At 44.3% G+C, this 26,454-nt stretch overlaps 1 protein-coding gene across 4 annotated transcripts in view; it reads left to right on the top strand.

The window, feature by feature from the left end:
- The window catches only part of noc2l (NOC2-like nucleolar associated transcriptional repressor), a 163,845-nt gene that overhangs the window by 89,932 nt on the left and 47,459 nt on the right, over positions 1-26,454 (top strand). For all 4 annotated transcript variants that reach the window (XM_059952319.1, XM_059952316.1, XM_059952317.1 and 1 more), the window contains 3 exons: positions 3,710-3,823; positions 11,737-11,838; positions 20,209-20,352. In XM_059952319.1, the coding sequence (XP_059808302.1) occupies positions 3,710-3,823; positions 11,737-11,838; positions 20,209-20,352 (360 nt within the window). The remainder of the gene's footprint in view (positions 1-3,709; positions 3,824-11,736; positions 11,839-20,208; positions 20,353-26,454) is intronic.

Raw genomic sequence — 26,454 nt, 5'->3', positions numbered from 1 at the left:
TCCATGTAGATCTGTTCAGTGGTGAGGAGGGCTTTTCCCGTGATGAACTTGGCCGTATTCACTACTTTTGGTAGGATTTTCCATTCAAGGGCATTGGTGTTTCAGCCAGTCAATATACTCTCCACTGCTGAGCTATAGAAGTTTGTCAAAATTTTAGATGTCAAGCCAACTGTTCACCAATTCCCAAGGAAGTGGAGGCACTGCTATGGTTTCTTCAAACTGCATTTATACGCTGGGTCCAGGACAGGTCCTCTGAAATAACACCGAGGAATTTAAATTTGCTGATCCTCTCCTCTAATGAGGACTGGCACATGGACCTCTCTCTGGTTTTATTGTCCTGAAGTCAGTAATCAGCTGACATTGAGAGAGAGGTTGTTCTTTTGGCACCACTCAGCCAGGTTTTCAATCTCCCTCCTGTATGCTGATTCATGACCATCTTTGATCGGCCTACGCCAGCAGGGTCACCGGCAGACTTGAATATGGCATTGGAGCTGTGCTTAGCCACACAGTCAAAAGTGTAAAGTGAGTAAAGCAGAGGATTCTGTCAATGCACACTACTTTGGAAAACATTTTCTTCCAAGCATTTACAGGAGAATAGAGAAATACAATATAGTTTAAAATCTTTTTCCAGGGAGAATCAAAATAAAAATCCTTTCCTCTCAAAGGATATTTTTTACTTTTGGCAACGAGGAAAGCTGAAGTCTTTTAATCCTAATACACACAGCAACTGAATTAAATCAGTTTTTTCCATCCGCCTCAGACTTTTAGTTACACATGGAAATTGGAAAAGCTGAAATACTTGTTGGTGCCAGATGGGGTGGTTTGAGTATCTCAGAAATTGCTGATCTCCTGGAATTTTCACCAACAACAGTCTCTAGAGTCTCTAGTGAAAGGTGGGAGAAACCAAACACATCTAGTGAGTGGCAGCTTTGTGGGCAAAGAATGCCTTGTTAATAAGAGAGGTCAGGACTGCTACTCATGGGATGCTTTTTCATATTTCGCACCATTCTCTGTGAACTTCACGGTCAGTTGTGCGTGAAAATCCCAGGAGATCAGTAACCTCTTGAGATACGTGAACCACCCTGTCTGGCATCAACAATCATTCCACCGTCAAAATCACTTAGTTCACATTTCTTCCCCATTCTGATGTTTGGTCTGAACAACAATTGAACCTTTTGACCATGTCTGCATGCTTTTATGCATTGAGTTGCTGCCTCGCGATTGGCTGATTAGATATTTGCACTAATGAGCAGGTGTACCTAATAAAGTGGCCACTGAGTGTACATAGAGTAGACAGCCAGTATGTTATTCCCAGGCATGAAATACCCAATGCAAGAGGGCAATTATTTAAGGCGAGAGGAGGAAGTACAGAGGAGCTGTGAGTATTGAATGCATTGCCTGTTATGGTGGTGGACACAATTACGACAGAGGTGCTCAGGAGGCTCTGAGATTACTGGCTGCAGTAATGCCTGGCTTCATGTCTGATCTTGCAACTTTCATTTGGCTTTGCAGTGAACTTAGGCTGTGGCCTGCTCCAGCAGCAGTGATGTCTGGCTTCATATCTTTCACAAAGCATCTCTGAAGCTCTTTGCTTTTATTGTTTATTTCTCTCTCTCTCCTCTCTCCCTCTCCCCCTCTCTCTCCCTCCCCCCCCACCCCACCCCACATGTCAGGTGTCTGACGGTCTGTGTTTTTTAAAGGATTCTTTTGGGGCTTTCTTTGTTTTGTGGCTGACCGTAAGGAGCCACAGACAAATCTGAAGGTTATGTACTTTGCTGCCTGACCTGCTGAGTTCCTCCAGCATTCTGTGAGTGTGTGTTTGGATTTCCAGCATCTGCAGATTTTCTCTTGTTTGCGATAAGAGATCTAATTTGAGCTTTGAACTTCGAAATGGAAGAACGTGAACGTTGTGTAGGCAGAAGGGATTAGTTTAGTTGGCCATTTGATTATTAATTCAATTGGTTGAGTGCAACTGTTCCTGAGCTGTACTGTTCTACATTCGATTAAGTTCAGCCCAGCATCACGGTCACCAAACATGATCACCCAATCATTGTTACTCTATCTGGTTTAAACTTTCGCCATCAAATTTGGCCTAAAGCATGGGTTCCCAACCTTTTCTATGCCATGGACCCTTACTGTTAACCGAGGGATCCATGGACCCCAGCTTGGGAGTCCCTGGCCTATTTATCAATCACATATACTTAGTAGCATACAGTGAAATGTGCCAATTGTGTTAACAACCAGCGCACCTTTTGTGGGCTGTATGTCTCTGTGGGGAGGTGAAGTAATGATCCTTTGAGTTGGGGGCTCATCAGAAGAGTGAGAGTGTCACAGCAGCCTCGTGGGTGAGAGACAAAGATACAAGTATGGCTTTATTTGTCACATGTACATTGAAACATGCAGTGAAAGGTGTTGTTTGCATCCATGACCAACACAGACTAAAGATATGCTGTGGTGTTGCTGTGCTTCTCACACCAAGCTAGCACGCCCACAACTCACTAACACGCACCCATACAGCTTCGGACTGTGGGAGGAAACCGGAGCACCCGGAGGAAACCCACACAGTCATAGGGAGAACGCACAAACTCCTTACAGGCAGCAGCAGGAACTGAAAAGTTAAGATTCCACTTATTTAGCAAGGGCTATCTTTGTGCCTTTGTGGTAACTCTTCAAACCATTGATGGTGAAGTCAACTGGCTCCAACATCCATGCATGTCTTGTGGTCTGTTTATCTGTAGGGGCAGCTCAGAGATCAGTAGCCCTAGCTTTTCAATGTCAGAGTCAGGTTTGTTATCACTGGCAGATGTGGTTTTGAGGCAATGGTGCAGTGCAATAGATGAAAAACTATAAAGTAAAGTAAGAATTTTATATAAAAATAAGCAGTGCAAAAAGAGAGCAAAAGTAGTGAGGTAGAAACTGTTCCTAAAATATTGAGTCTAGTCCTTCAGGCTCCTGAACCTCCTCTCTGATGGTAGTAATTAGAGGGCATGTCCTGGTCATGAGGGTCCCTAATGGTGGATACTATCTTTTTGAAACATCACTTTTTCAAGATGTCCTTGATGGAGCTGGCAGAGTTTACAACTTTTTGCAGCTTTTCCCAATCCTGTGCAGTGGCTGCTCCGTACCAGATGGTTATGCAACAGTTAGAATGCCCTTTGCATTCTTTGTTAATTGTTAAGAGACTTTGCTGACACACTGTATCTCCTCAGACTCCTGATGAAATATAGCTGGTGACTTGCCTGCCCAGGTATTTTGGGCCCAGATGATATTGACATCCAAGAACTTGAAACTGCTCACCCTTTCCACTTCCGACCCCTGGTAACGACTGGTGGCGTTCCTTGACTTCCCCTTCCTGAAGTTCACAGTTAGTTCCTCAGTCTTACAGTGTGGTACGGATTTTATTCCTTGAAAAACCAGAATATTAAGTAACGAGCATCTTCAGTCCTGGTCTTAGGATGGGCAGGAGATTGTTGATGTGGTGGTTGGCGTAGGACACTGACCTGAGGAATTCTGGCAGTGATGTTCCACTATTAAACAATAAAAACTTTCCTTGTTACGGAGGGAGATAGAGCGTTTGCTTTATAAATAAATCTGATCATGCTTAACTTCTCAGGAAATCAAGATAAGTATAGTTTGAGCTTGAGATGTGTTGTTCAGAAAGTGACATCTCTTGAGTCTTATTTGATTTAATAATGATTGCGTTCTTTAGATTTTCCAACAGGTGGATTTTAACAAGAAACCTGGGCGGATGAGTGTTCGGCCAATCAACTTCGCTGTGGTTCTGAAGCTGTCCAATGCAAACTTGCAGGAGAAAGCTTACAGAGTAAGTAGAGAGCAACCTTGCTTGTTGTTGAAGGAACCAAGTAGTTCTTTAATGGGACCGTAACTGTTAAAGTCACTGCATCCATGCATTAATATGCCTTCCCTCTCCCCATAAAAAATTATGAAATCTCCAGCTTCTTATTTAAATTGGATAACAAGCCCTTCAGCCCACAATGTAGTGCCTAACTAATTAAAATAGTAGTTCGTGTGACGCTGTAACACCTCATGGTGTCGGAGTTCAGAGTTCGATTCCAGTGCCGACTATAAGGAGTTATTTCCCTAAGACCGTGTGGGTTTCCTCCCACAGTTCAGAAACGTTAATTGTCCTGTGAATAGGGTTGGGTTAAATTGGTGGTTTGTTGGGCTTGAAGGGCCTGTTCTGTGCTGTGTCTCTAAATAATATGTAAAAGCCTCAAAAATATCTTACTTTTGCCTACGTAATAGCCATATCCCTTGATTCTCTACACATTCATGTGACTATCTAAGAGTCTCTTAAATGTCTCTGTGATATTTGTCTCCACTACCACACCTAACAGTGCAAGCTCTGCGTAAGAAATCTTCCCGCACGTCTCCTTTGAACATTATCTCTCACCTGCATTATCTCTGCTATTAAACCCTTCGACAATGAGAGCAGCTGTCCATTCCATTTGAAACACAAAATGTTGGAGGAAGGTGAAGTAGCATTTATGGAGAGGAATAAATAGTCGATGTTTTGGGCTGAGACCCTTCATCAGGACTGGAAAGGAAGGGGGAAGAAGGTGGGAGGCGGGGAAGGATACAAGCTGGTAGGTGATAGGTGAGTCCAGGTGAGGGAGGATGAAATAAGAAGCTGGGAGGTGATAGGTGGATGAGGTAAAGGATTGAAGAAGAAATTTGATAGGAGAGGAGAGCAGATCATGGGAGAAAGGGGAGAGGGGGCACAAGAGGGAGGTGATGGACAGGTGGGGAGAAAAGGGGTAAGTGAAGAGCCAGTTAATGTTTCAGGTCGAGACCTTTCATCAGAAGTCACAAGCAACTTTTTGTTTGTGTGACAGTATTTTACTGCTAACTTATATATGCTTGTTGTCTTGTATGTATGAGGTGTGTCTCGTGCTGTGTGTGACTGTTGCTGCTGTTTTACTCTTTAGCCCCAAAATAACACTGTTTGGTTTGGCTGTATTTATGGGTATTCATGTATGGTTGAATGACAGTTAAAGTTGAACTGTTACAGACATAGCTGGTTTGTATGTACGTGAAGTTGTACCAGGCGATGTGGATGTAGCCGTGGTGGAGTGGAGGTTCAGATCAGGCTGACGACTTGGGCAATGCAATGGCTTTTGAGTCTCGTGGGCGTGGCGTGGATGCTGCATGGGAGTGGGACAAACAGTATCGAAACCTTGGTCAGTGCGTCGTCGAGACAAATGGGCATTAACCACTTCATTCCTTGTGATGTTATGACGATGTCTGTGAACAGGGAACAACCCTAATGGAGAAAGGATGAAAATGAATAGCAGTCCCATTTCCCTTACTGCAAGCCTGCGATGCAGCTGCACGGAACCCTTTCATTGCACCTGTGCGTCTGGCAAAAAACTGGACTTTGACTTTTGTGAGCCAATGTCAAAAGAGCTATGTGAGAGAGGCTGCCATTAGGAGAGAGGGGCAGCACGGTGTTGTAGCGGTTAGCACAACGCTTTACAGTACCAGCGACCCGGGTTCAATTCCCACCGCTGTCTGTAAGGAGTTTGTTCGTTCCACCCATGGCTGCGTGGGTTTCCTCCAGGTGCTCCAGTTTCCTCCCACAGTCCAAAGACATACTGGTAGGTTAATTGTAAATTGTCCTGAGGTTAGACTAGGATTAAATCGGGGGTTGCTGGGTGGTGTGGATCAGAGGGCCGGAAGGGCCTACTCGGTGCTGTATCTCAATAACTGAAAAGTAATTGTTCATTATGGGCCTGTGCCTTGGTTTCTCAGGGTCACGTGTGTTCACTGTGTGGCACAGTCTGAGGGGACCCCAATAGAAGGGTATGAGATGAGGAGCATAAATAGACAACTACCATTTTGTTCTCAGGGGCAAGATGTCTAATACTAGAGGATATGCATTAAAACTGAGAGAGGGGAAGTTCAATGGAGATGTGTGGGGCAAGATTTTTATAGAAAGTGGTCGGTGCCCGGAATGCGGTGCCAGAGGTGGTAGTGGAGGGACATTCCAGTGGCTCTAAGATAGACTCGTGAATGTTCAGCGAGTGGATGGTTTTGGACCGCGCAGGCAGGAGGGATTCGTTTTAATGGCTGTTTGTCCTTAAGATAGTGGAGCAGAATTAGGCCATTCTGCCAATCAAGTCAGTTCTGCCTTTTGATCATGGCTGATCCAGTTCCCTCTCAACCCCATTCTCCTGCCTTCTCCCCATAATGTTTCACGCCCTGACTTGTGAAGAAACTATCAACTTCCGCTTTATATGCTCAATATCTGCCTTCCACCTGTGGCAACAAATTCCATAGATTCGCCACCCTGTGGCTAAAGAAATTTCCCCTCATCTCCATTCTAAGGGGATGTCCCTCTATTCTAAGGCTGTGCCCTCTGGTTGTAGACCCCTCTACCATAGGAAACATCTTCTCCATATCTACTCTATCTAGACCTTTCAACATTTGATAGGTTTCAATGAGAGATCACCTCTCCTTCTTCTAAATTCCATCGAGTACAGGCCCAGAGTGATCAGACGCTCCTCATACGACAAGCCTTTCAATTCCACAATCATTTTTGTGAACCTCCTTTGAACCCTCTCTAGTGTCAGCACATCCTTCTTTAGATAAGGGGCCTAAAACTACTCAATTGTTCCATCCTCCCAAATGCCATATAAAGCCTCACATTGCATTCTTAATGTCAATCCTGTTGGGTGCAATCTTTCACTGATTCTACTGTGCTTCTTGGATTTACTATGTATGCCTGCAAGAAAACGAATCTGAGGGTTGTATATGGTGATATATATGTACTTTGACAGTAAACTTACTTTATACTTTGGCACAACACTATGAGCTGAAGGGCCTTTTCCTATGCTGTACTGTTCCGAGTCCTAATGATGGCAATTCTAAATGTTTGCTCTGCACTGTCAGTCCTGAATTGAGACCCTGCTTGCACCAACTGTACTCCAGCCTCTGCTCCAGCTTCTTGTCACTTCTCGCCCAATGAAGTCTTAAGAAGATGGAGGGGAAGAGCTCAAACCTGAGGACTCTGAAAGTTTGAAGCTTTGGAGACCCAAGCTGAAACTTTTTGAGGCTCAGTGTAGTGTAACTCAAATCAGGATGTGAATTTTCCTTACTTGTTTAGCAACTGCTTTTGGGTTATTTCTGTAGTACAAATTGGTAAGTTAGTTTATTATTTTCACATAGAATATATAACATTGCAAGCCCTTTGGCCCAAGATGTTATGCTGACCCTTTACTTACTGTAAAATCAACCTAACCCTTCTCTCTTGCATAGCCCTCCATTTTTTCGATCATCTACCAATCAGTGATCGGGGTTCGATTCCTGCTGCTGCCTGTAAGGAGCTCGTATGTTCTCCCCGTGACTGTGTGGGTTTCCTCTGGTTGCTCCATTTTCCCCCCACGTTCCAAAGATAGGTTAGGGTTATTAAGTTGTGGGCATGCCGGGAGCATTATGAATCTTGAGGGTTCAGCACATCTGGGACTGAGTTGTTGCAAACAATGCATTCCACTCTATGTTTCGATGTACAAGTGGCAAAGCTAATCTTTAAACATTGCTCCACTAACTAATTCCTGCCCAACTGTTGAAGCTTATGCCCTGAACCAGTGCAAAACCACAGCTTTGATTTCCAATTGCATGGATTTGAGTCCATCGCTATTTCCTGTTTTGCATCAGGGTTCAGTGAGTCTTGCATTCTGACGTCCACATTGGCATTTGAGTCTGTTGCTGTTACGTTGGTCTTGTTCACTACCAGTGAGTACGATTTTTTGTTACAGATTTTGCCCATTCAATTTATTTTCTTTCTTGATACAAATCTTTCCGATATGGAACAAGATCAATTAGTGCTACACTCTAAATAAAGCCTACACTCAACATGAAAGTGTAAAGCCACATCTTTTATTTTTTATCTCTGTGGGCGTTACCTGCCTACAGTAAGCTTTCTGTGAAATTTGCATTGATGTTCTTGTGATTTGCACAAAACATCAGTGTGTGCCCACAACATCATTCAGAGTCTTCCCCCAACCAGAAGCCCTGGATGAACCCTGAGATCTGCATCTGCTGAGGCCCAGATCAGAGGCGTTCAAGTCTGATGACCAAGAAAGTCGTAAGAGGTCCAGGTGTTCGTCCATTGTCGTCGATGAAGACCTTGACGCCATTATGATGGTGTCGAGACTAGCGCTTGATTTGGATTTAAATGATGGAGAGTTGTGCAGCATCAGCGTTACTCTCTCGTTCCAATTCCCATCTGGATCCGGTGGCAAGATGAGTCGAGACAAGCTGGAGATGGGACTAGGCGCAGTGTGGATGACCAGGACATCTTCTGTGTCTAGTCGTGCTCTACACTTCCCACGACACTTGTAGAGACCACCTTCTTGACCGTTGGACCTTCCGTCAGTCTCATCCGCTCAATCCGCCGGAGTCTGTTTTCACGTGCTGGGATAGACAACTCCCTATCTCACTGAGGGTTTGAGACCCATTGGCTACCCTCACCTGGTTTAGCCGGCTTGTCATAGCGGTTGCCCGGGGTGTGGCTGCTGTCGCATGCAAACGGCTACGGGGAGCCACAGGTGCCACAGCCACTCCCCCACCAGAGGTGCTACCCCTCCCTGACACCCCATACACCCCAAGAGGTCCAGGTATGATCTCCGGAAAGCCATTTCATGAGCAAAGTGGCAACGTGAATCAACGAAGGTTGCTTGACAGTTGTGGCAGGGCTTGAATGCTGTCACATCTTATGAAGTTAAATCAAGTGACAGAGGTGACAATAGGGCTTTACTTCCAGATGAGCTCAATGCCTTCTTGCTCACTTTGTCCTATCCATAACAAGCCCCCAGTGATCCTGCAGTTTCAGTCCCTGAGGCCAGCGTGTGAGCAGCCTTCAGGAGGGTGAACCCACGGTAAGTGTGGAGGAGATAGCTGGCCGATTTCTTAAAGACCTGCGCTAATCAGCTGGCTAGAGTGCTCACTGAGATCTTTAACCTGTCGCTTCAACAGTCTGAGGTACCCAGCTGCTTCAAGCAGGCTTCAATTATACCGGTGCCTGCCTGAATGACTACCGTTCATTAGCACTACAATCACAGTGATGGAGTCTTTTCGAGATTCAAAAACTTTATTGTCATTCTAACCATACATCAGCTCCGCAGGGCAGAATGAGACAGTGTTCCCAGGAGCAGTGTAATCATAACATAACAAACGCAACACTAAATAATAAACATAACGATAAATAGTAAAACACAACAGCCACATGTCAGTTAAAAACAAGTTATAAGTGTCCAGTGCAAGTTAAAAGTGTCCAAAGCAGAATCAGGTAGAGCAGCTATTTAGCAGTCTGACTGCCTGTGGGAGGAAGCTGTTTAGTAGCCTTGTGGTTTTAGATTTGATGCTCCTGTAACATTTACCTGATGGCAGAAGAACAAACAGTTCATGGAGAGGGTGTGAGGGGTCTTTAATGATGTACTGTGTCTTCTGGAGGCATCGACTCTGAAAGAGGTCTTGGACAGAAGGTAGGGAGACCCCAATAACCGTCTCGGCTCCCCTAACCACCCTCTGCAAGGCTTTTTTGTCGGCAGCACTGCAGCTGGAGTATCAGGTTGTGATGCAAAAGGTCAGCACACTCTCAACCACTCCTCTGTAGAATGTAGTTAAGATGTTAGTGGGGGAGTGATGCTTGTTTAAGTTTCCTCAGAAAGTGCAATCTCTGCTGGGCCCATTTCACAATCCCAGTGGTGTTCCTGGACCAGGTGAAATTGTCCGAGATCTGCACCCCGAGGAACTTGATGTTTTCCACTCTCTCCACTGTGGAGCCGCTGATGCTGAGGGGTGTGTGCTCAGGCTGAGACCGTCTGAAATTGACGATCATCTCCTTGGTTTTGATGGCATTAAGCATCAAGATGTTGTCACTGCATCAGCTCTCTAGGTGTTTAACCTCCTTCCTGTACATTGTTTCATCATTTTTGCTGATGAGCCCCACCACTGTGTGAAGTTGGTGATAAAAACATCTCAGCTCCTGCCTGAGAAGCAACTTGGATCTGCTCTGATTTGCTTACCAGACCAACAGGTATCTCATTGGCTCTTCACTCAACTCTGGAACATCTGGATAGCAAAGATGCATACATCAGGGTGCTTTTTGTGAACTACAGCTCAGCATACCATCATCCTCTGAAAACTAATCAATAATGTCTAAGACCTTGACTTCAATAACTCTTTGTGCAATTGGTTTCCTCACTTGCAGACCCCAGTCAGTTTGATTTGGCGACATCTCCACAATCTCCATCAGCACAGGCTGTGTGCTTAGCCCTCTGCTCTGCTCACTTTATACTTGTGATGCGTGGTTAAACACAGCTCCAAGGCCACATTCAGACTTGCTGACAGCATCACTATCGTAGGCCGAATCAAAGATGGTGTGGAATTGGGAGGGAGATTGAAAATCTGGTTGACTGCTGCCGTAACAACAGCCTCTCACTCAATGTCAACAAGACTAAGGAGCTGAGTTTTGGCTTAAGGAAGAGGAAACCAGCGGCCCTTGAGCCAGTCCTCAGGCTCTTGAACCAGTGAGGATAACTTGCCCCATCATTGATATGTTCCCATAACCCATTAATTCACCTTCAAGGACTCTTTATCTCATGGTCTCGATATTCATTGCTTGTTTGTTTATTTATTTATGTATTCACACAGTTTTTTGTCCTCTGCACACTGGATGAACACCCAAGTTGGTGCTGTTTTTCATTGATTTTATTATGGATTTATTGAATATGCCAGCAGGAAAATGAATCTCAGGACATTGTATATGGTGACATATATGTACTTTGGTAACAAATTTACTTTGAACTTTATACTGAATAACTTTAAATAAATGCTTTACCCATAAAACATACTAGCAGAATTTGGACATTCAGCCCATCGAGCCAGTTCTCTCATTCCATCATGGTTGATTTATTATCCCCCTCAACCTCATTCTCCTTCCTGCCTTCTTCCTGTAACTTTGACACCCTGACTTATCAAAAACCTTCGACCTCTGCTCTAAATATACCCAATGTCTTGGCCTCCACAGCTATTTGTGGCAATGAATTCCACAGATTCACCACCCTCTGGCTGAAGAAATTCTCCCTCATCTCAGTTTGAAAGGGACTTCCTTGTATTCTGAAGCAGTAGATATCTATTGCTTGTCTAGGACTCAGCACGTTTGGTCAGTTTGAAAAGAAGCACCCACCAACAAACAGTGAACATATCTGAAACACTTTCTTTTGCCTCACCACCACAGTTTCACATTAAAAGTCTCAAATGCAAAACACCGGCATCTCTAAAATGATGTATCAGATATTTTACCAGCTGTTCGTACCAAGAACTTGCAAAGTTCCAGGAGGGATGGGATTATCAGAATTCAGAATCTGGGTTAATATCACTGGCATATATAGTGAAATTTGTTATTAGGCAGCAGTTAATTGCAATATATAATAAGAAATATATGCAATAAAGTTAAGTTAAGCAAGTAGTGAAAAGAGAGAGAGAGAAATGCTGAGGTGGTGTTCATGGGTGCATGGGAGAGCCATCTGATGTTCTGTATGACAGATTGTACTCCAGGTCATTCTGAGCTAGGTGATCGGTTTTGCAAACACTGCTTTTACTAAGACACGAAATAATCTGTCATTTGTTAGGGGATATGCTGCATTAATTTCAAGGATAATTGAGAATACTGAAATATTATGGTTTATGATTTATAAATTTTCATTGCAGGATGGCTTGATCGAGCAGTTGTATGACCTGACGTTGGAGTATTTGCAGACTCAGGCACACACTGTTGGCTTTCCAGAACTGGTGTTACCGGTTATCATTCAGGTACGGAGATGTTTGAGATTTTGTGTGTGTGTGTGTGTGTGTGTGTAAGACCACAAGATATAGGAGCAGAATTAGGCCATTTGGTCTATGAGTGCTCCACCATTTCAACATGGCTGATCCAGTTTTTCCTCTCAGCCTCGATCTCCTGCCTTCCCTCTTAATGCTGTGACAAATCAAGAATCTATCAACTTCTGCATTAAATATACATAAAGACTTAGCTTCCACAGATGCCTTTGGCAACGAATTCCAGATTCACCATCCTCTTGCAAAAGAAATTCCTCCTCATCTCCATTCTAAAACAACACCCCTCTATTCTGAGGCTGTGTCCTCTGGTTTTAGACTCTCCCACCATAGGAAATACCCTCTCCACATCCACTCTTATCAAGACCTTTCAACATTCCATAGGTTTCAGTGAGGTTACCCCTCGTTCTTCATTCTTCTGAATTCTAATGAATACATGCCCAGAGCCATTAAATGCACTTCATTTGATGAACCATTCAAACCTGGAATAATTTTCATGAACTTCCTTTGAACCTTCTCCAATGTCAGCACGTTCTTTCTAAGATAAGGGGCGCAAATCTGTTCACAATACTCCAAGTGAGTCCTCACCAGAACTTTACAAAGCCTCGACATTGCATCCTTGCTTTTATATTCTAGTCCTCTTGAAGTAAATGCTAACATAACATTTGCCTTCCTCACCAAAGAATCAACCTTCCGGAAATCCTACACAGGAACTCCCAAGTCCCTTTGCACCTCGGATATTTGAGTTTTCTCTTCATCTAGAAAACAACTAACTCTTTTATTTCTTCCACTGAAGTGAATAGCCGTACACTTCCCGGCACTGTATTCCATCTGCTATTTCTTTTCCCATTCTCCTAATCTGTCTAAGTCCTTCTGTAGCCTCTCTACCTGCCCCAAAACCTATCTTCATATTGTTCGCAAACTTTGTAACAAAGACATCAATTCCACCATCCAAGTCATTGACATATAATGTAAAAAGAAGCGGTCCCAGCTCCAACCCCTGCGGCACTCCACTAGTCACCACAACCAACCAGAAAAGGCTCCTTTTATTCCCACTCTTTGCCTCCTGCCAATCAGCCAATGTTCTATCCATGCTAGTATACCATGGGCCCTTAACATGTTAAGCAGCCTCAGGTGTGACAACGTCAAAGGCCTTCTGAAAATCCAAGTACACACTTTGTCTATCCTGCTTGTTATTTCTTCAAAGAATTTCAACAGATTTTTCAGTTAAGATTTTCCCTTGAGGAAACTATGCTAACCATGGCCAATTTTATCATGTATCTCACAGTACCCAGAAACCACATCCTTAACAATTGACTCCAACATCTTCCTATCCACTGAGGCCAGACTCACTGGTCTCTCATTTCCTTTCTTCTGACTTTCTCCTTTTCTTGAAGTGACATTTGAAGTTTTTGTCTTCTAGAACTATTCCAGAATCTAGTGATCCTTGAAAGATCATTACTAATGCCTCCACATTAGCCATTTCAGCCACCTTTTACAGAGCCACAGGGTGTACACCATCTGGTCCAAGTAACATCTAACTTCAGACCTTTCAGTTTCCCAAGAACCTTCTCCCTAGTAATGGCAACTTCACACACTTCATGACCCCGATGCCTGGAACTTCCACTATTCTGCTAGTATGCAAAATACTTATTCAGTTCGTCTGCCTTGAATGCTCGTTTGTTTTCATTTTGGTTTGGTCTGTTGAAAATCTACCATACTGTTGGAGCTTATAGGAAGAGGAGTGTTTATTCAGATGATCCTCCAGTTCTCTACATCAGCAAGTAGGGTAAGTTGCTAGGCTAATATACAGTATTGCACCTGAGGAAAGTTAGCCTAGTAATTACAAAGGGGATGAATACTTTATCAGCCACACAATTTTGGTTTTAATTTTTTTGTGAATTGTTGACAGGTTTCGAAATATTGCTTTTGATTTGACATGATACGCAATGTTTTGTCGATTAGCTCAACAATCCTACTTAAATATATTTTAAATTTAGAAAGCGAAATAGTAAGATATGAAAATAGATGGGGGGAGGTGGCTGACTACTTGTACAAGGCACTGCATTTAGAGAGCGTGTGTGTGTGTGGAGTCTGTGTACTATATGTGTGGAGGGTTGAGTGTAAAGTGTGTGAGTGTATGTGAGCATGAGTGTGTGTGTAATAGGTGTGAAGGGTTGGATGGTGTGTTTGTGTATGTGTGTAGAGGGTTGGATGTAGAGAGTGTGTATGTGAGTGTGTTTGGGTGTGTGTGTACTATGTGTGTGAAAGGTTGGATGTAGAACGTGTGTGTGTGTATAAATGTGTGTGTACTATGTGAGTGGAGGGTTGAATTAGAGTGTGTGAGAGAGAGTGTGAGTGTGTATGCGTGTATGAGAAACTCATCCAGAAAGTCATGAGGCATGGTATAAGTGGAACCTTGGCTGTTTAGATAAAAAATTGGCTTAAAGGAAGAAAGCAGAGGGTAGTTGTGGAAGGAAAGTATTCTGCCTGGTGGTCGGTGACTAGTGGAGTGCCGCAGGGATCTGTCCTGGGACCCCTGCTATTTATGATTTTTATAAATGACCTGGATGTAGAAGCGGAAGGATGGGTGAGTAAGTTTGCTGATGACACGAAGATTGGAGGAGTTGTGGATGGAGCTGTAGGTGGTTGAAGGTTACAAGAGGATATAGACAGGCTGCAGAGTTGGGAAGAAAAATGGCAGATGGAGTTCAATCTGGACAAGTGTGAGGTGATGCATTTTGGAAGGACAAACCAGAAAGCTGAGTGCAGGATTAATGGTCAGTTACTTAAGAGTGTGGATGAACAAAGGGACCTTGGGGTTCAAATCCATACATCCCTCAAGGTCGCTGCACAGGTTGGTAGGGTAGTTAGGAAGGCCTGTGGGATGCTTGGCTTCATTAACAGGGGGATTGAGTTGAGGAGTAGAGAGGTCACGTTGCAACTCTACAAATCTCTGGTGAGACCGCACTTAGAGTATTGTGTCAATACTCTATTGTGTCAATTCTGGTCACCTCATTATAGGAAGGATGTGGAAGCTATAGAGAGGGTGCAGAGGAGATTTACCAGAATGTTGCCCGGTTTGGAGAACAAGTCATATGAAGCAAGGTTAGCAGAGCTGGGACTTTTCTCTTTGGAGCGTAGAAGAACGAGAGGGGACTTGATAGAGGTCTACAAGATTATGAGAGGCATAGATAGGGTGGATAGTCAGTACCTGTTTCCCAGGGCACCAATAGCAAACACCAGAGGGCATAGGTACAAAATTAAGGGAGGGAAGTTTAAGGGAGACATCAGGGGTAAGTTTTTTACACAGAGGGTTGTGAGTGCCTGGAATGATTTACCGGGGATGGTGGTGGAGGCTAAAACATTAGGGGTATTTAAGAGCCTCTTGGACAGGCACATGAATGAAAGAAAAATGGAAGGTTATGGGGTAGTGTGGGTTTGGGTTTCGTACTCTTTTTAAGGATTATATGGGTCGGCACAACATGGAGGGCTGAAGGGCCTGTACTGTGCCGTAGTGTTCTATGGTGTGCATGTGTGTGAATGTGTGTGTACTATGTGAGTAGAGAGTTGAATTAGAGTGTGAGAGAGAGTGTATGTGTGTGGATTGGATGGTTTGAGGGAGTTTGTGTGTGGAGGGTTGGATGTAGAGAGTGTGAGTGTGTTCGTGGGGGAGTGGATGTTGAGTATTTGTGTGTGGTTGTGTACTATCTGTGTGGAGGGTTGGATGTAGAGAGTGTGAGTATGTTCGTGGGGGAGTGGGTGTTGAGTATTTGTGTGTGGAGGGTTGGATGTAGAGAGTGTATGTTTCTGAGGGGAGGGCATATTTTGAACGGTTATGTGTGTGAAGTGAGTGTGTATTCATCACGGACCGGAGGCTTCTCATCCCATCAAGTCTTTGGTGGTTCTCAATCCAGCAAGCCTTCAGTACTTTGACTCCATAGAATCCAAGAACTGTTTGTGAATTTGCAAAAATTCACTTTCACATATGATGTACAAATTCAGTACACCCAAAGGAAACCGAGTCAGTCAGGGGGATGTGTTCTTATTTAACCAGAATGTTGTTTAAAATTCTCAGTGAGTTCCTTGCATTTATTTAATCATGGATTGAGATGTTAATCAGAGTGTGACCGACCTGTCTGTGGCACCACTAAAATAATGTGCAAAAAATTGGTGGCTAATTGGGTGTTAAATTCAGGAGCGCAGTACAGCTGACAGTAATGATGAAAACACCCAGTGCAGTTGTTAATTATAAGAGACGTGGAAGTATGGAGACGAGAACTGATGCAGATCTGGGAGCACACACTCAATGGCCACTTTATTAGGTACACCTTTACACCTGCTCGTTAATGCAAATATCTAATCAGCCAATCATGTGGCAACAGCTCAATACGCAAAAGCATACCGACGTGGTCAACAGGTTCAGTTGTTCAGACAAACATCAGAATAGAGAAGAAATGTGATCTGTGACTTTGACTGTGGAATGATTGTTGGTGCCAGATGGGGTGGTTTAAGTATCTTAGAAACTGCTTTCATGCACGACAGTCTCTGGAGTTTACAAAGAAAGGTGTGCAGCAACAAAAAACACCCAGTGAGGGGCAGCTCTGTGGGTGAAAACGCCTTGTCAATGAGAGAGCTCAGAAGAGAATGGTCAGACTGGTTCAAGCTGACAGGAAGGTGGCAATAACTCAAACAACCATGTACGGGAGTGCAGGGGAGCACCTCTGAATCCACAACATGTTGAACTTTGATGTGGGTTGGCTGCAGCAGCAGAAAACCATGAACGTGCACTCAATGGCCACTTTATTAAGTACAGTAAAGTGGCCACAGAGTGTATGCCAAATGCACAGATGCACGGGCCTCTGTATAGGGAAAGGAGAGTTCTGTTGTTGTTAACTTCTCATTTGAGCAGTTAATCTGATTAATCATTCTATTTAGCACCTCCCTCCACCCCCTCTCTCTTTTGCACTGTACATACTTTAAACCGCTGTTTTTATGCTGTTTATGTTGTCGATACACACAGGTATTTATGCACACTTTTTTCATATCCGTACTTCTATCTATTTTATGAAGTTAGCGGATGGTAGCATAGCAGTTAGCATCACAGTATTACAGCGTCAGCAATTCCCGACGCTGTGTATAAGGAGTTTGTACATTGTCCCTGTGACTATGTGGGTTTCAGTTCAGTTTCCTCCCCCATTCTAAAGATGTATGGGTTAGGGTTAGTACATTATGGGCTTGCAATGCGGTGCCACATACCAGTGCTTTTAGATTTGCAGTGGTGTCCCTCTTCATGGTTGCTGCCTGACTTGCTGAGAATCTCCAGCACTGTCACTTTAGGACAACGTATGGTATGAATTCGTGGTATACACTGCACTCTCAGGAATTGCCACGTTGGCGCTGGAAGCATGGTGCCACGGGAATAGCACTGCAGATCGAGTGGGAGGTGTGCTGCAGTGAGGGAGGGGGGGTGCTGTGCACGTGTTTTAATGCCTCCTGTTCTGCCCTAATAAGTTAAGTTTTGTTGTTCGAAGTAGATGATTGGTGTTTGTGACTTTCTGCCTATCTGAGCCGGTTCCGAAAACAAAACATTTATCAGGTCCATAAGGTGTCAATCTGAGCTGGTACCACTCACTTGCATTTGATCCATGTCACTCTGACCTTTTCCACATCGTTATCCAAACATCTGTCATGTTGAATTATACCTGCCTGTGCCACTTCCTCTAGCATCTCGTTGCATATGGCATCACCCTCTCTATTTAAAACTTACCCTGTTGATCTTTCCATTTACCATAAACCTCTGCCCCTAACTTGAGTTTCTCCTACCCAGAGAGGACGTCTGTGGCCCTCATCACTTTAAAAACTTATATAAGGTCGTAACGTAACATGAGGAGTGTTTGATGGCTCCAGGTCTGTACCTATTGAATAACGAAAGGCCAAAATAGAGTGGATGTGGAGAAGATGTTTCCTATATTAGGGGGAATTTAGGACCAGAGGGCACAGCCTCAGAATGTCCATTTAGAACAGAGATAAGAAGGAATTTCTTCAGCTAGAGGGTGATAAATTTGTGGAATTCATTGCCACAAACAGCTATGGAAGCCAACTCATTGGGGATATTTAAAGTCGAGGTTGATATGTTCTTGATTAGTCAGGGTGTGAAGGTTCCTGGAAGAAGGCAGGAGAATGGGGTTGAGAGGGATAATAAATCAGCCATGATGAAATGGCAGAGCAGACTCGATGGGCTGAGTGGCCCAATTCTGCCTCAGCCTCCTTCACTCCAGGGAAAACAGCCCAAGTCTGCCCAGTCTCTCCTTTTAACTCAAGTCCTCCAGCCCCAGCAGCGTGCTTTAGAATCTTCTGTGGTCTATCCACATAACTAGAGTCATAATAACTATCCACATAACTAAAGTCATGCAGACATTTTGATAAGTCTTCTTTCTGTACAGCCACTCCAAAGACTTCACGTCTTTCCCGAGGCATGGCACCTAGGAATGGGGCCAAGCTGGTGTACGGTGAAGGTTCATTGTGACTTATTAGTCGGCCGTCGAAGTGGTTTGAGTATTGCGCGGAATTGTTGCTTGATGTATTCGCCCACTCTATCATTTCTGTCTGCCAGATAGTTTTATGGTTTGTACTGCAGCTGGAGGTCGCCATGGTAGTGTAGTGGTTAACATGACTCTTCTACAACTCGGGGTGTCGGAGTTCAATTCCGACATCTGCCATAAGAACATAGAACAGTACACCACAGTAACAGGCTAAAAGGCTAAATACTGATCCCTTCTACCTACACCATGTCCAAATCCCACCACCATCCTTGCATCCATGTTCTTATCCAGTGTCTCTCAGAAACCTCTAATCCATTTGCCTCTGCCACCGTACCAGGCAGCACATTCCAGGCATCCACCCCTCTCTGAGTAAAAAATTTACCCCTCACATCCCCCTTGAACCTACCCCCTGTCACCTTCAATACATGCTCTCTGGTATTAGACATTTCAAACAGATACTCTGTCCACTCTATCTAGGCCTCTCATAATCTTATAAACCTCTATCAGATCTCCCTTCAGCCTCCGGCGCCCCAGAGAAAACCACCCAAGTTTATGCAGCCTTTCATGATGGCACCTGCCCTCTAAGGTGGGTAGCATCCTGGTGAACCTTCTGCCCCCTCTCCAAAGCCCTGACATCCTTCCTATAGTGAGGAGACCAGAACTGTATGCAGATGTGGCCTAACCAGAATTTTATAAAGTTGCAAAGTTTGTACATCTTCCCCATGACCACCTGGGTTTCCTTTGGGTACTCTGATTTTGTCCCACAAAGATACACCACGTCAATAGGTTAACTATGAGTTGTCATAGTCACAGAAGCAGGCCCTTTGGCCAATCGAGTCCACGCTGAGCCATTTAAACTATCTACACCCATCGACCTGCACTGGGACCATAGCCCTCCATACCCCTACCGTCCAGCTTCTCTTTAAATGTTGAAATTGAATTTGTGTGCATCACTTGCACTGGCTGCTCACTCCACACTCTCACAACCCTCTGAGTGAAGAATTTCCTCCTTGAACCTTTCACCTTTCAGCCTTAACCCATGACCTCTGGTTGTAGTCCCACCCAATCTCTGGGAAAAGCCTTCTTGCATTTACCCTTCATAATTCTGTATACCTCAATCAGATCTCCTCGGTCTTCTACTTTCTGAGGAATAAAGTCCTGTGATTAGGCTTTGCACAACAGGTGGTTGCTAGGAGGCGCGGCCCATTGAGCTGGAAGGGCCTTTTCCTCGTTGTACCTCGAAATAAATAAATACATAAAATTGCTGCCACTTCCTAGAGCCATTGCCAGAGTAAATGACAATCATCAGTGCTTTATGCTGTACTTAACTATTTTGAAGGCGATTGTGAGCTGTTAGCACAACAGAGCGTTTTCTGGTTGTAGTGGGTAGCTGTCTGGCAGAGTGAGGCACAAACCCAGTGGGTTGTTGCTTGTGCTGTGATTAGGGACCCTCTAGAACCAGCGGGCACAGCCTCAGAATAGAAGGGTGTCCCTTTAGAACAGAGATGAGGAGGAATTTCTTTAGCCGGAGGCTGGTGAATTTATGGAATTCATTGCCACAGGTGGCTGTGGAGGCCAAATCAGTGAGTATGTTTAAAACAGGGGTTGATTGGTTCTTAATTAGTTAGGGCATCAAAGAGGAGGAGGCAGGAGAATGGTTTTGAGAGGGATAATAAATCAGACATGATGGAATGGCGGAGCAGACTCGATGGGCCAACTGGCCTAATTTTGCTCCTATGTCTTGCGGTCTTTCAAATCGATGGGGAGGCTGTTTTTTGTGATCTATGTCTGGTTTCTCTTACAGCTGAAAACCTTTCTCAAGGAGTGCAAAGTGGCCAATTACTGCAAGCAGATCAGGCAGTTGCTGGAGAAGGTGCAGGAGAACTCTGCCTTCCTGACCAAGAGGCGACAGAAGGTGACGTTCGGCGTGGCCGATAAACAGGCTGTGGTAAGTTCATGATTTGTTGCTGAATGTTCTCTAAGGAAGTTTTCCATCTCCAGTCAGTGTAGAAGACCTCTGACTCGTACTTCATCAATTTGGAACTGACACCATCTATGCTCTCTGATGTTGTTTATTTTCAAAGTTCAAAGTATCACGGAATATATGTGTCACCATACTCTATACTACTTTGAAATTCATTTTCTTCTGGGCATTTACGTTAGAGCAGAGAAGTACAACAGAATCAATGAAAAATTACAATTTAGCGCTAAGGTCTGATATTGCACAAGCAGTTCTGCAGATGCTGAACATCCAAGACAACAGATACAAAATGCTGGAGGAACACAGCAGGACAGGCAGCATCTATGGGGAGGAATAAACAGTCGATGTTTTGCGCTGAGACCCTTCATCAGTACTGGAAAGGACGAAGAATCCAGAATAAAAAGGTGGAGGGAGGGGAAGGAAAACAAGCTAGAAGGTGATAGGTGAAGCCAGGTGGGTGGGGAAGAGGAGATGAAGTTAGAAGTTGGGAGGTGATTGGTGGAAATTGTAAAGGGCTGAGGAAGAAGGAATCTGATAGGAGAGGAGAGTGGACCATGAAGAAAGGAGGGAAGGAGGAGAGACAGTGGCAATAGGGAAATGAAAGAACGGGAAGGGGAGAGGGAGGAAACTTCCACTTATCCCAACTCAAAGTGTAGCCACGCGCCCGTGCTATGCCTGCTTTTCGTTGGCTATGTAGAGCAGTTCATGTTTCAAGCCTTCCCTGGTGATGCTCCCCAACTCTTTTTGTACATTACTGGAGTGGGCAGGACAGTTGTCCTGTGGCTGAAGGGTGGGGGTAGAGTGAGTGTGAAGAAGATTGATGCAATGGCACTTGTAGGTTAGAGTTGGTAATTCCACCTACTTGCACATTAGCAGGAGAATGTTCCATTTGTTTTGTAGGGAAAGTTGGCCATGAACTTGGTTCATTCTATGTACTTACTAATAGCCAGAATTCCAATAAAATTGTAGACAGTCTAGTCAACAGGTCAGGCAGCACCTATGGAAAGGAATAAATAGTCAAATGTTTTGGGGCGAACCCCTTCATCATAATTGAGTTTTTAATGAAGGGTCTCAACCCAAAACATCGACTGTTTATTCCTTTCCATAGGTGCTGCCTGACCTGCTGAGCTCCTCCAGCATTTTGCGTGTGTGTTGCTCTGGATTTCCAACATTTGCAGAATCATAGTCAGAATCAGGTTTAATAACATCGGCATATGTTGCCAATTTTGGTTGTTATGTGACAGCAGAGTACATTGCAATACATAATTTTTTAAAACTATAAATCACAATAAAAATACATATAAAATTTCAATTAAGTAAGTGTGGAAAAAGACAACAAAAAAAAATAGTGAGGTAGTGTGCATTCTGAAATCTGATAGTGGAGGGGAAGAAGCTGTTCCTGAATTGTTGAGTGTATATCTCCTCCCCGATAGTAGGAATGAGAAGAGGGCACATCCTGGGTGATCGGGGTCTTTAATAATGGATACCACCTTCTTGAGATATCACCTTTTGAACCTTGATACTGGGCAGTCTAGTGCCCATGATAAGGCTGGCTAAACTTACAACTTCCTGCAGCTTTTTCCGGTCCTGTGCAGTGGCCCACCATATCAAACAGTGATGCAGCCAGTTAGAATGCTCTCCACGGTACGTCTGTAGAAATTTGCAAGTATCTTTTGTGTTTATGACAGTCTAGCCAAGACAGGTTTCGTTTCAGTCACAACATCAATCAGGCTCAATTTAGACACACGGCAGTGATAGGAAAAACTGTCAAAGGAAAATTACTGCTAAAGGTGCTAAGAGGTAGCAAGGCAAAGGCTGTTCTGCAGAGCAGAGGTTGGAGTGAGAGGTAAACAGTATGGTTGCATTTCAGCTGTTACCTGCAACCCAGCTAAAGCTGTGTAGAAGTGCCCAATGGTTCAGGCAGTCTAAACAAAAAAGGAGCCGCATACATTCACGGTCACGGAAGTTGAACCCCGTTAGCCGGAGCCAAGTCTGCTGGTGAAGTTGAAGCCTGGGTGCCTACAAGCCCATAGCTGTGTCTGCTGGAGCTGGAGACCTGCCCTGGAGTCATAGGACTGCGTATGTGCATGAAGGGAGGAATGGGGCCTGCTGTTACTGCTGTTGCCTGTTGTGTTCTGTGTTCTGCCAAGCATTCTGGGTATGCTACATTGGCATCAGAATGCGTGACAACACTTGCGGGCTGCCCCCAGCACACCCTTAGGTGTGTTGGTTATTCAAACAATGCACTTCACTGTATGTTGCGATTTTCACATTGACAAATAAACTTGAATCTTGAATCACCACAATTTTTTGTGCTGGTTTAAGCTCGTGCGTGTGGTAATCATATTGCAATTCCAATTCCAAGCCAAATGCTGGTCATTGGTTTGTTTGGTAAGCACAACAAATTGAGCTTGTTTACAGTGGAACTGGTAGGGTTTAAGTGTTTTCACACCTCAGATTCAGATTCTTTTATCACATGTACATTGAAACAGACAAAGAAATGTGTCGTTTCTGTTAATAACCAACACAACCTAACCATGTGTAGCAGTTAACGGAACACTTTCTAGTACCAGCGACCCAGGTTCAACTCAGCAATAGGCAGCCCCAAGCCCAGCTGAGAAAGGAAGAGGGTTGTGCGTGGGACTAGCAACTTTGTCCCATAAAAATCCCAGAGCCATAGAAATGCCAGCAGAAGCTCCAAACACCCCATCCCTGGGACAGGAAGTATCCTTGAAGACTGTCGCAGGACTGAGGACGATGGTGAGCTGCTGTTGGCTGCCTGTGGCCCAGTAAAGTGACGGGCTTAAGGAGAAGAAACCCGGATCCAACTCCTGCCGCTGCTCCTTGTGACCACGCGGGTTTCATGTGGGTGTTACGATTTCCTCCCACATCCCAAAGATGTATGAGCTTGTGGTTTAATTGATCACACGGGTATGTTTGGGCCAGTAGGGCCTGTTACCGTACTGTGTCTCTAAATAAAATAAATTTTAAAAAAACTGTGCTGGGATCAGCCCACAAGAGCTGCTGCACATTCCTGAGCCAGCATAGCATTCCCACACTCAGTGCAGGACAACACAGAACACGGCCAAGCAACAGAACAACAGCAAAACATGCCTTCCTCACCAGAAAGGAGGCAGAAGAGATTCTGCAGATGCCAGAAATCTAGAGCAAGACTCACAAAATACTGGACAAACTCAAAAAGGGACAGTCAGTATTTTGAGCTGAGACCTTTCATCAGTCTTGGCCTGAAACATTGTCTCTCCATTTGCCTCCATGGATGCTGTTTGACCTGCTGAGTTCCTCCAGCATTTTGTGCGTTTACCTCATTAGGAAGGTCTGATTATAGATCATTGATCAGAAATGTTACCTGCCTTTCTCTCCCCAATACTGCCTGACCTGCATTTTATAGCATTTTATTCTCTAATCTTCACCACTCAGAAACGTTTAGAACAGGGGTGGGCAAACTTTTTGACTTGAGGGCCACAAAGGGTTCTAAAATTTGACAGGGGGGCCGGACCAGGAGCAGATGGACAGAGTGTTTTGGTAATACACCTCATAAGAGAAAATAAAATATCATGGGATATGTAGAAAATGTGCTTTAATTTCAATTGAAAATGAACAAATGCATTACAACAAAATATCTGTCTTTGAAGTCCCATGGTATTTAGCTATTTATTGAAATGTCTTTTAAAACACTGAAAATTAAATGAATAAAATACAGCTTTTTTTAATAGTAACAGTTATTATTTTAAAGCACTGAAAATTCTGTTATCCTTCAAGATATTATCATCATCACTCTCCTCCTGACTGTCTTTATTTCAAAAACGGTAGGAGATGCAGGTCTACTTGTCCTGCTCCTTCTTATTCAATTGTCCCCTGTGCCAAAACTCAACAACGACCCGCACAATGACAGAACAGTGAGAGCGCGCCAATATGCGGAGCTCTGTGCTCGCAAATCCCCGCAGGCTATCTCCCTTAGCCGGAACGCTGGCTAATTGTGAGCTGGTTTGGATGTGCCAGGAAATGGGTCGCCCCAAGGTCACAAAGTAAAGCGCAAATGTGGAGTAATACGCTGCACCTCAACAAAGGTCAATGTATATAGAGTGCGTCATCTATTGGGAAGACGCCAGAATTGCGGGGAGAAAACAAGGTTTATTAATATAATTTCATCAAGTTCTGCGGGCCGGATTAAAAAGCTTAACGGGCCGCATATGGCCCGCGGGCCGTAGTTTGCCCATGCCTGGTTTAGAACCTCTCTCCCTCATGATGAAACTCGTGGCTCATTGCTTCCTCTGTAACTGTTTGTTATTTGATATTTCACATCTGGAAACATTCAGAGACATTCTCTTTTTGACAGCTGGCTAAGCTGAGGGACAGGGAATCATATGAGGTTTGCACCCCCTGAATTGGTCAGGATCGTGCTACTAAAGAGCAACCCACCGCTGAATCATAGACGAGCACTTCTATTCAGTGCTCGTTATCTGCTGACCTGCCATCAAACCACATGACTCCCAGGGTAGGGGTCCATATCATCATGAGTCAAAACACAGACAGGCTTGAGGCAGGAGGGCTAACTGTGGGTCAGGTACACACTGGAGAGGAGATGGTAGAGTTGGATTTGTGCCTAGTTTGCCATTTTTCTTGTAGTTTTATCTTTTGTTACGCTTGTTTATTTAATCACCTGTTCGTCTGCAAGTGTTCAGAGGATTTTTAGTCATCTGTTCTGTAGCTGCTATTGCACATTTTGAAGTTTCTTTGCAGCCCATGGCATGCCAGAAATCAAATTATTTTGTAGGCTGTTCTTATCAAAGGAGTTTTCCTATCTGTCTAGTTTGAGCTAGCTTTCAGCATTAAACAACCATGACTTCTTTCCTTGGTCTTACACTAGCGTTTTGGGCAGCAATGAAGGTCCTTCTTCTCTGGTGTGTTGTGTGGATTCCTTCATCGTGTCAGTAGCTTCCACTTTTCTCCAGTTTCCCCCACTGTCAGTCATGCAAGTCCTAGTGGAGACTCAGTAATACCATCACACTCAGATGTAGAAGGGTTCCGCATTGCAGTTCCTTAACAATTTTGTGTTACCAGTCAGAGCTCTTAGCCCTGAGCTGGCCCATTGAACCTAAAGGACCAGCGGGCCACTCTTAGTCTGGTATCAACCCTTTGACCTGTTTGGCATGAGTGACCAAGAGCCAAAGCACAAAGCCCTGACTCCAACCAATATAGCCCTCTGGGTCATTGTGGCACACAAGCCTTCAAACTATGACAAGGGTGTGATCCTCTTGGAGGAAAGTGTGTCAGTTACTGTTATTTCTTTATTATGGACACCTAATAAAATGGCTATAACCGCAAGATTTACAGTCATGTGCGAAAGTGCCTAGGGCTTTTGCACAGGACTGTAGTAATTTTATGTATAGCACTGTACTACTGTTCCAAAAAAAAACAAAATTTCATGGCATGTGACTGATGATAAAATTGATTCTGATATGGGTGTATTGTGGACTGAGAGTGGGAAGGAGGCAGGGAGAGGGGAGTCATGGATGGGATAAGGGGAAGCGGGGTGGAATGGAAAGTACCAGAAGGACATACGGTAGTGATCAACAAAAACCAGCTGTTTGGAATCAACTGACCTTGCCTGGTGTCTCAGGGCTGTGTGTGTCTGCATCTGCCCCTGGCACTCGTTCTCTACCCCCTGTCCCACACCCCTCCCATGGCATTCCACCGTCACCATTCCCCAACGTCCTTTGCTCCCGCCAGATTTACAAACTCGCTCTCCACTCCATGTCGACAAATACAGGACTGTGCAAAAGTCTTAGGCACCCTAGCTAAAAATATGTGTGCCTAAGTCTTTTGCACAGGACTGTACGTTTCATTCTGAAGAACCTTCTGGACAATATATTCTCCAGATCCAACAAAGAGGAGCAGGGTTCTGTTGGGCACTTGGTCAGGAACGTGATGAAGGCTTAAGCTGAAGCATACAGTGAAGTTGTTCTGTACGCACAGAGCAGGAGTGACAACAGAGTAGTATGTTTGAATGTTTTACTGGTAACAATACACACTGAGCAGTTCCAGTGT

The sequence above is a fragment of the Hypanus sabinus genome, chromosome 27 (assembly GCF_030144855.1).
Source record: "Hypanus sabinus isolate sHypSab1 chromosome 27, sHypSab1.hap1, whole genome shotgun sequence".
Lineage (NCBI taxonomy): Eukaryota > Metazoa > Chordata > Chondrichthyes > Myliobatiformes > Dasyatidae > Hypanus > Hypanus sabinus.
The sequence above is the reverse complement of the archived record's forward strand: the minus strand, read 5'-3'. Positions and strand labels throughout refer to the sequence as shown.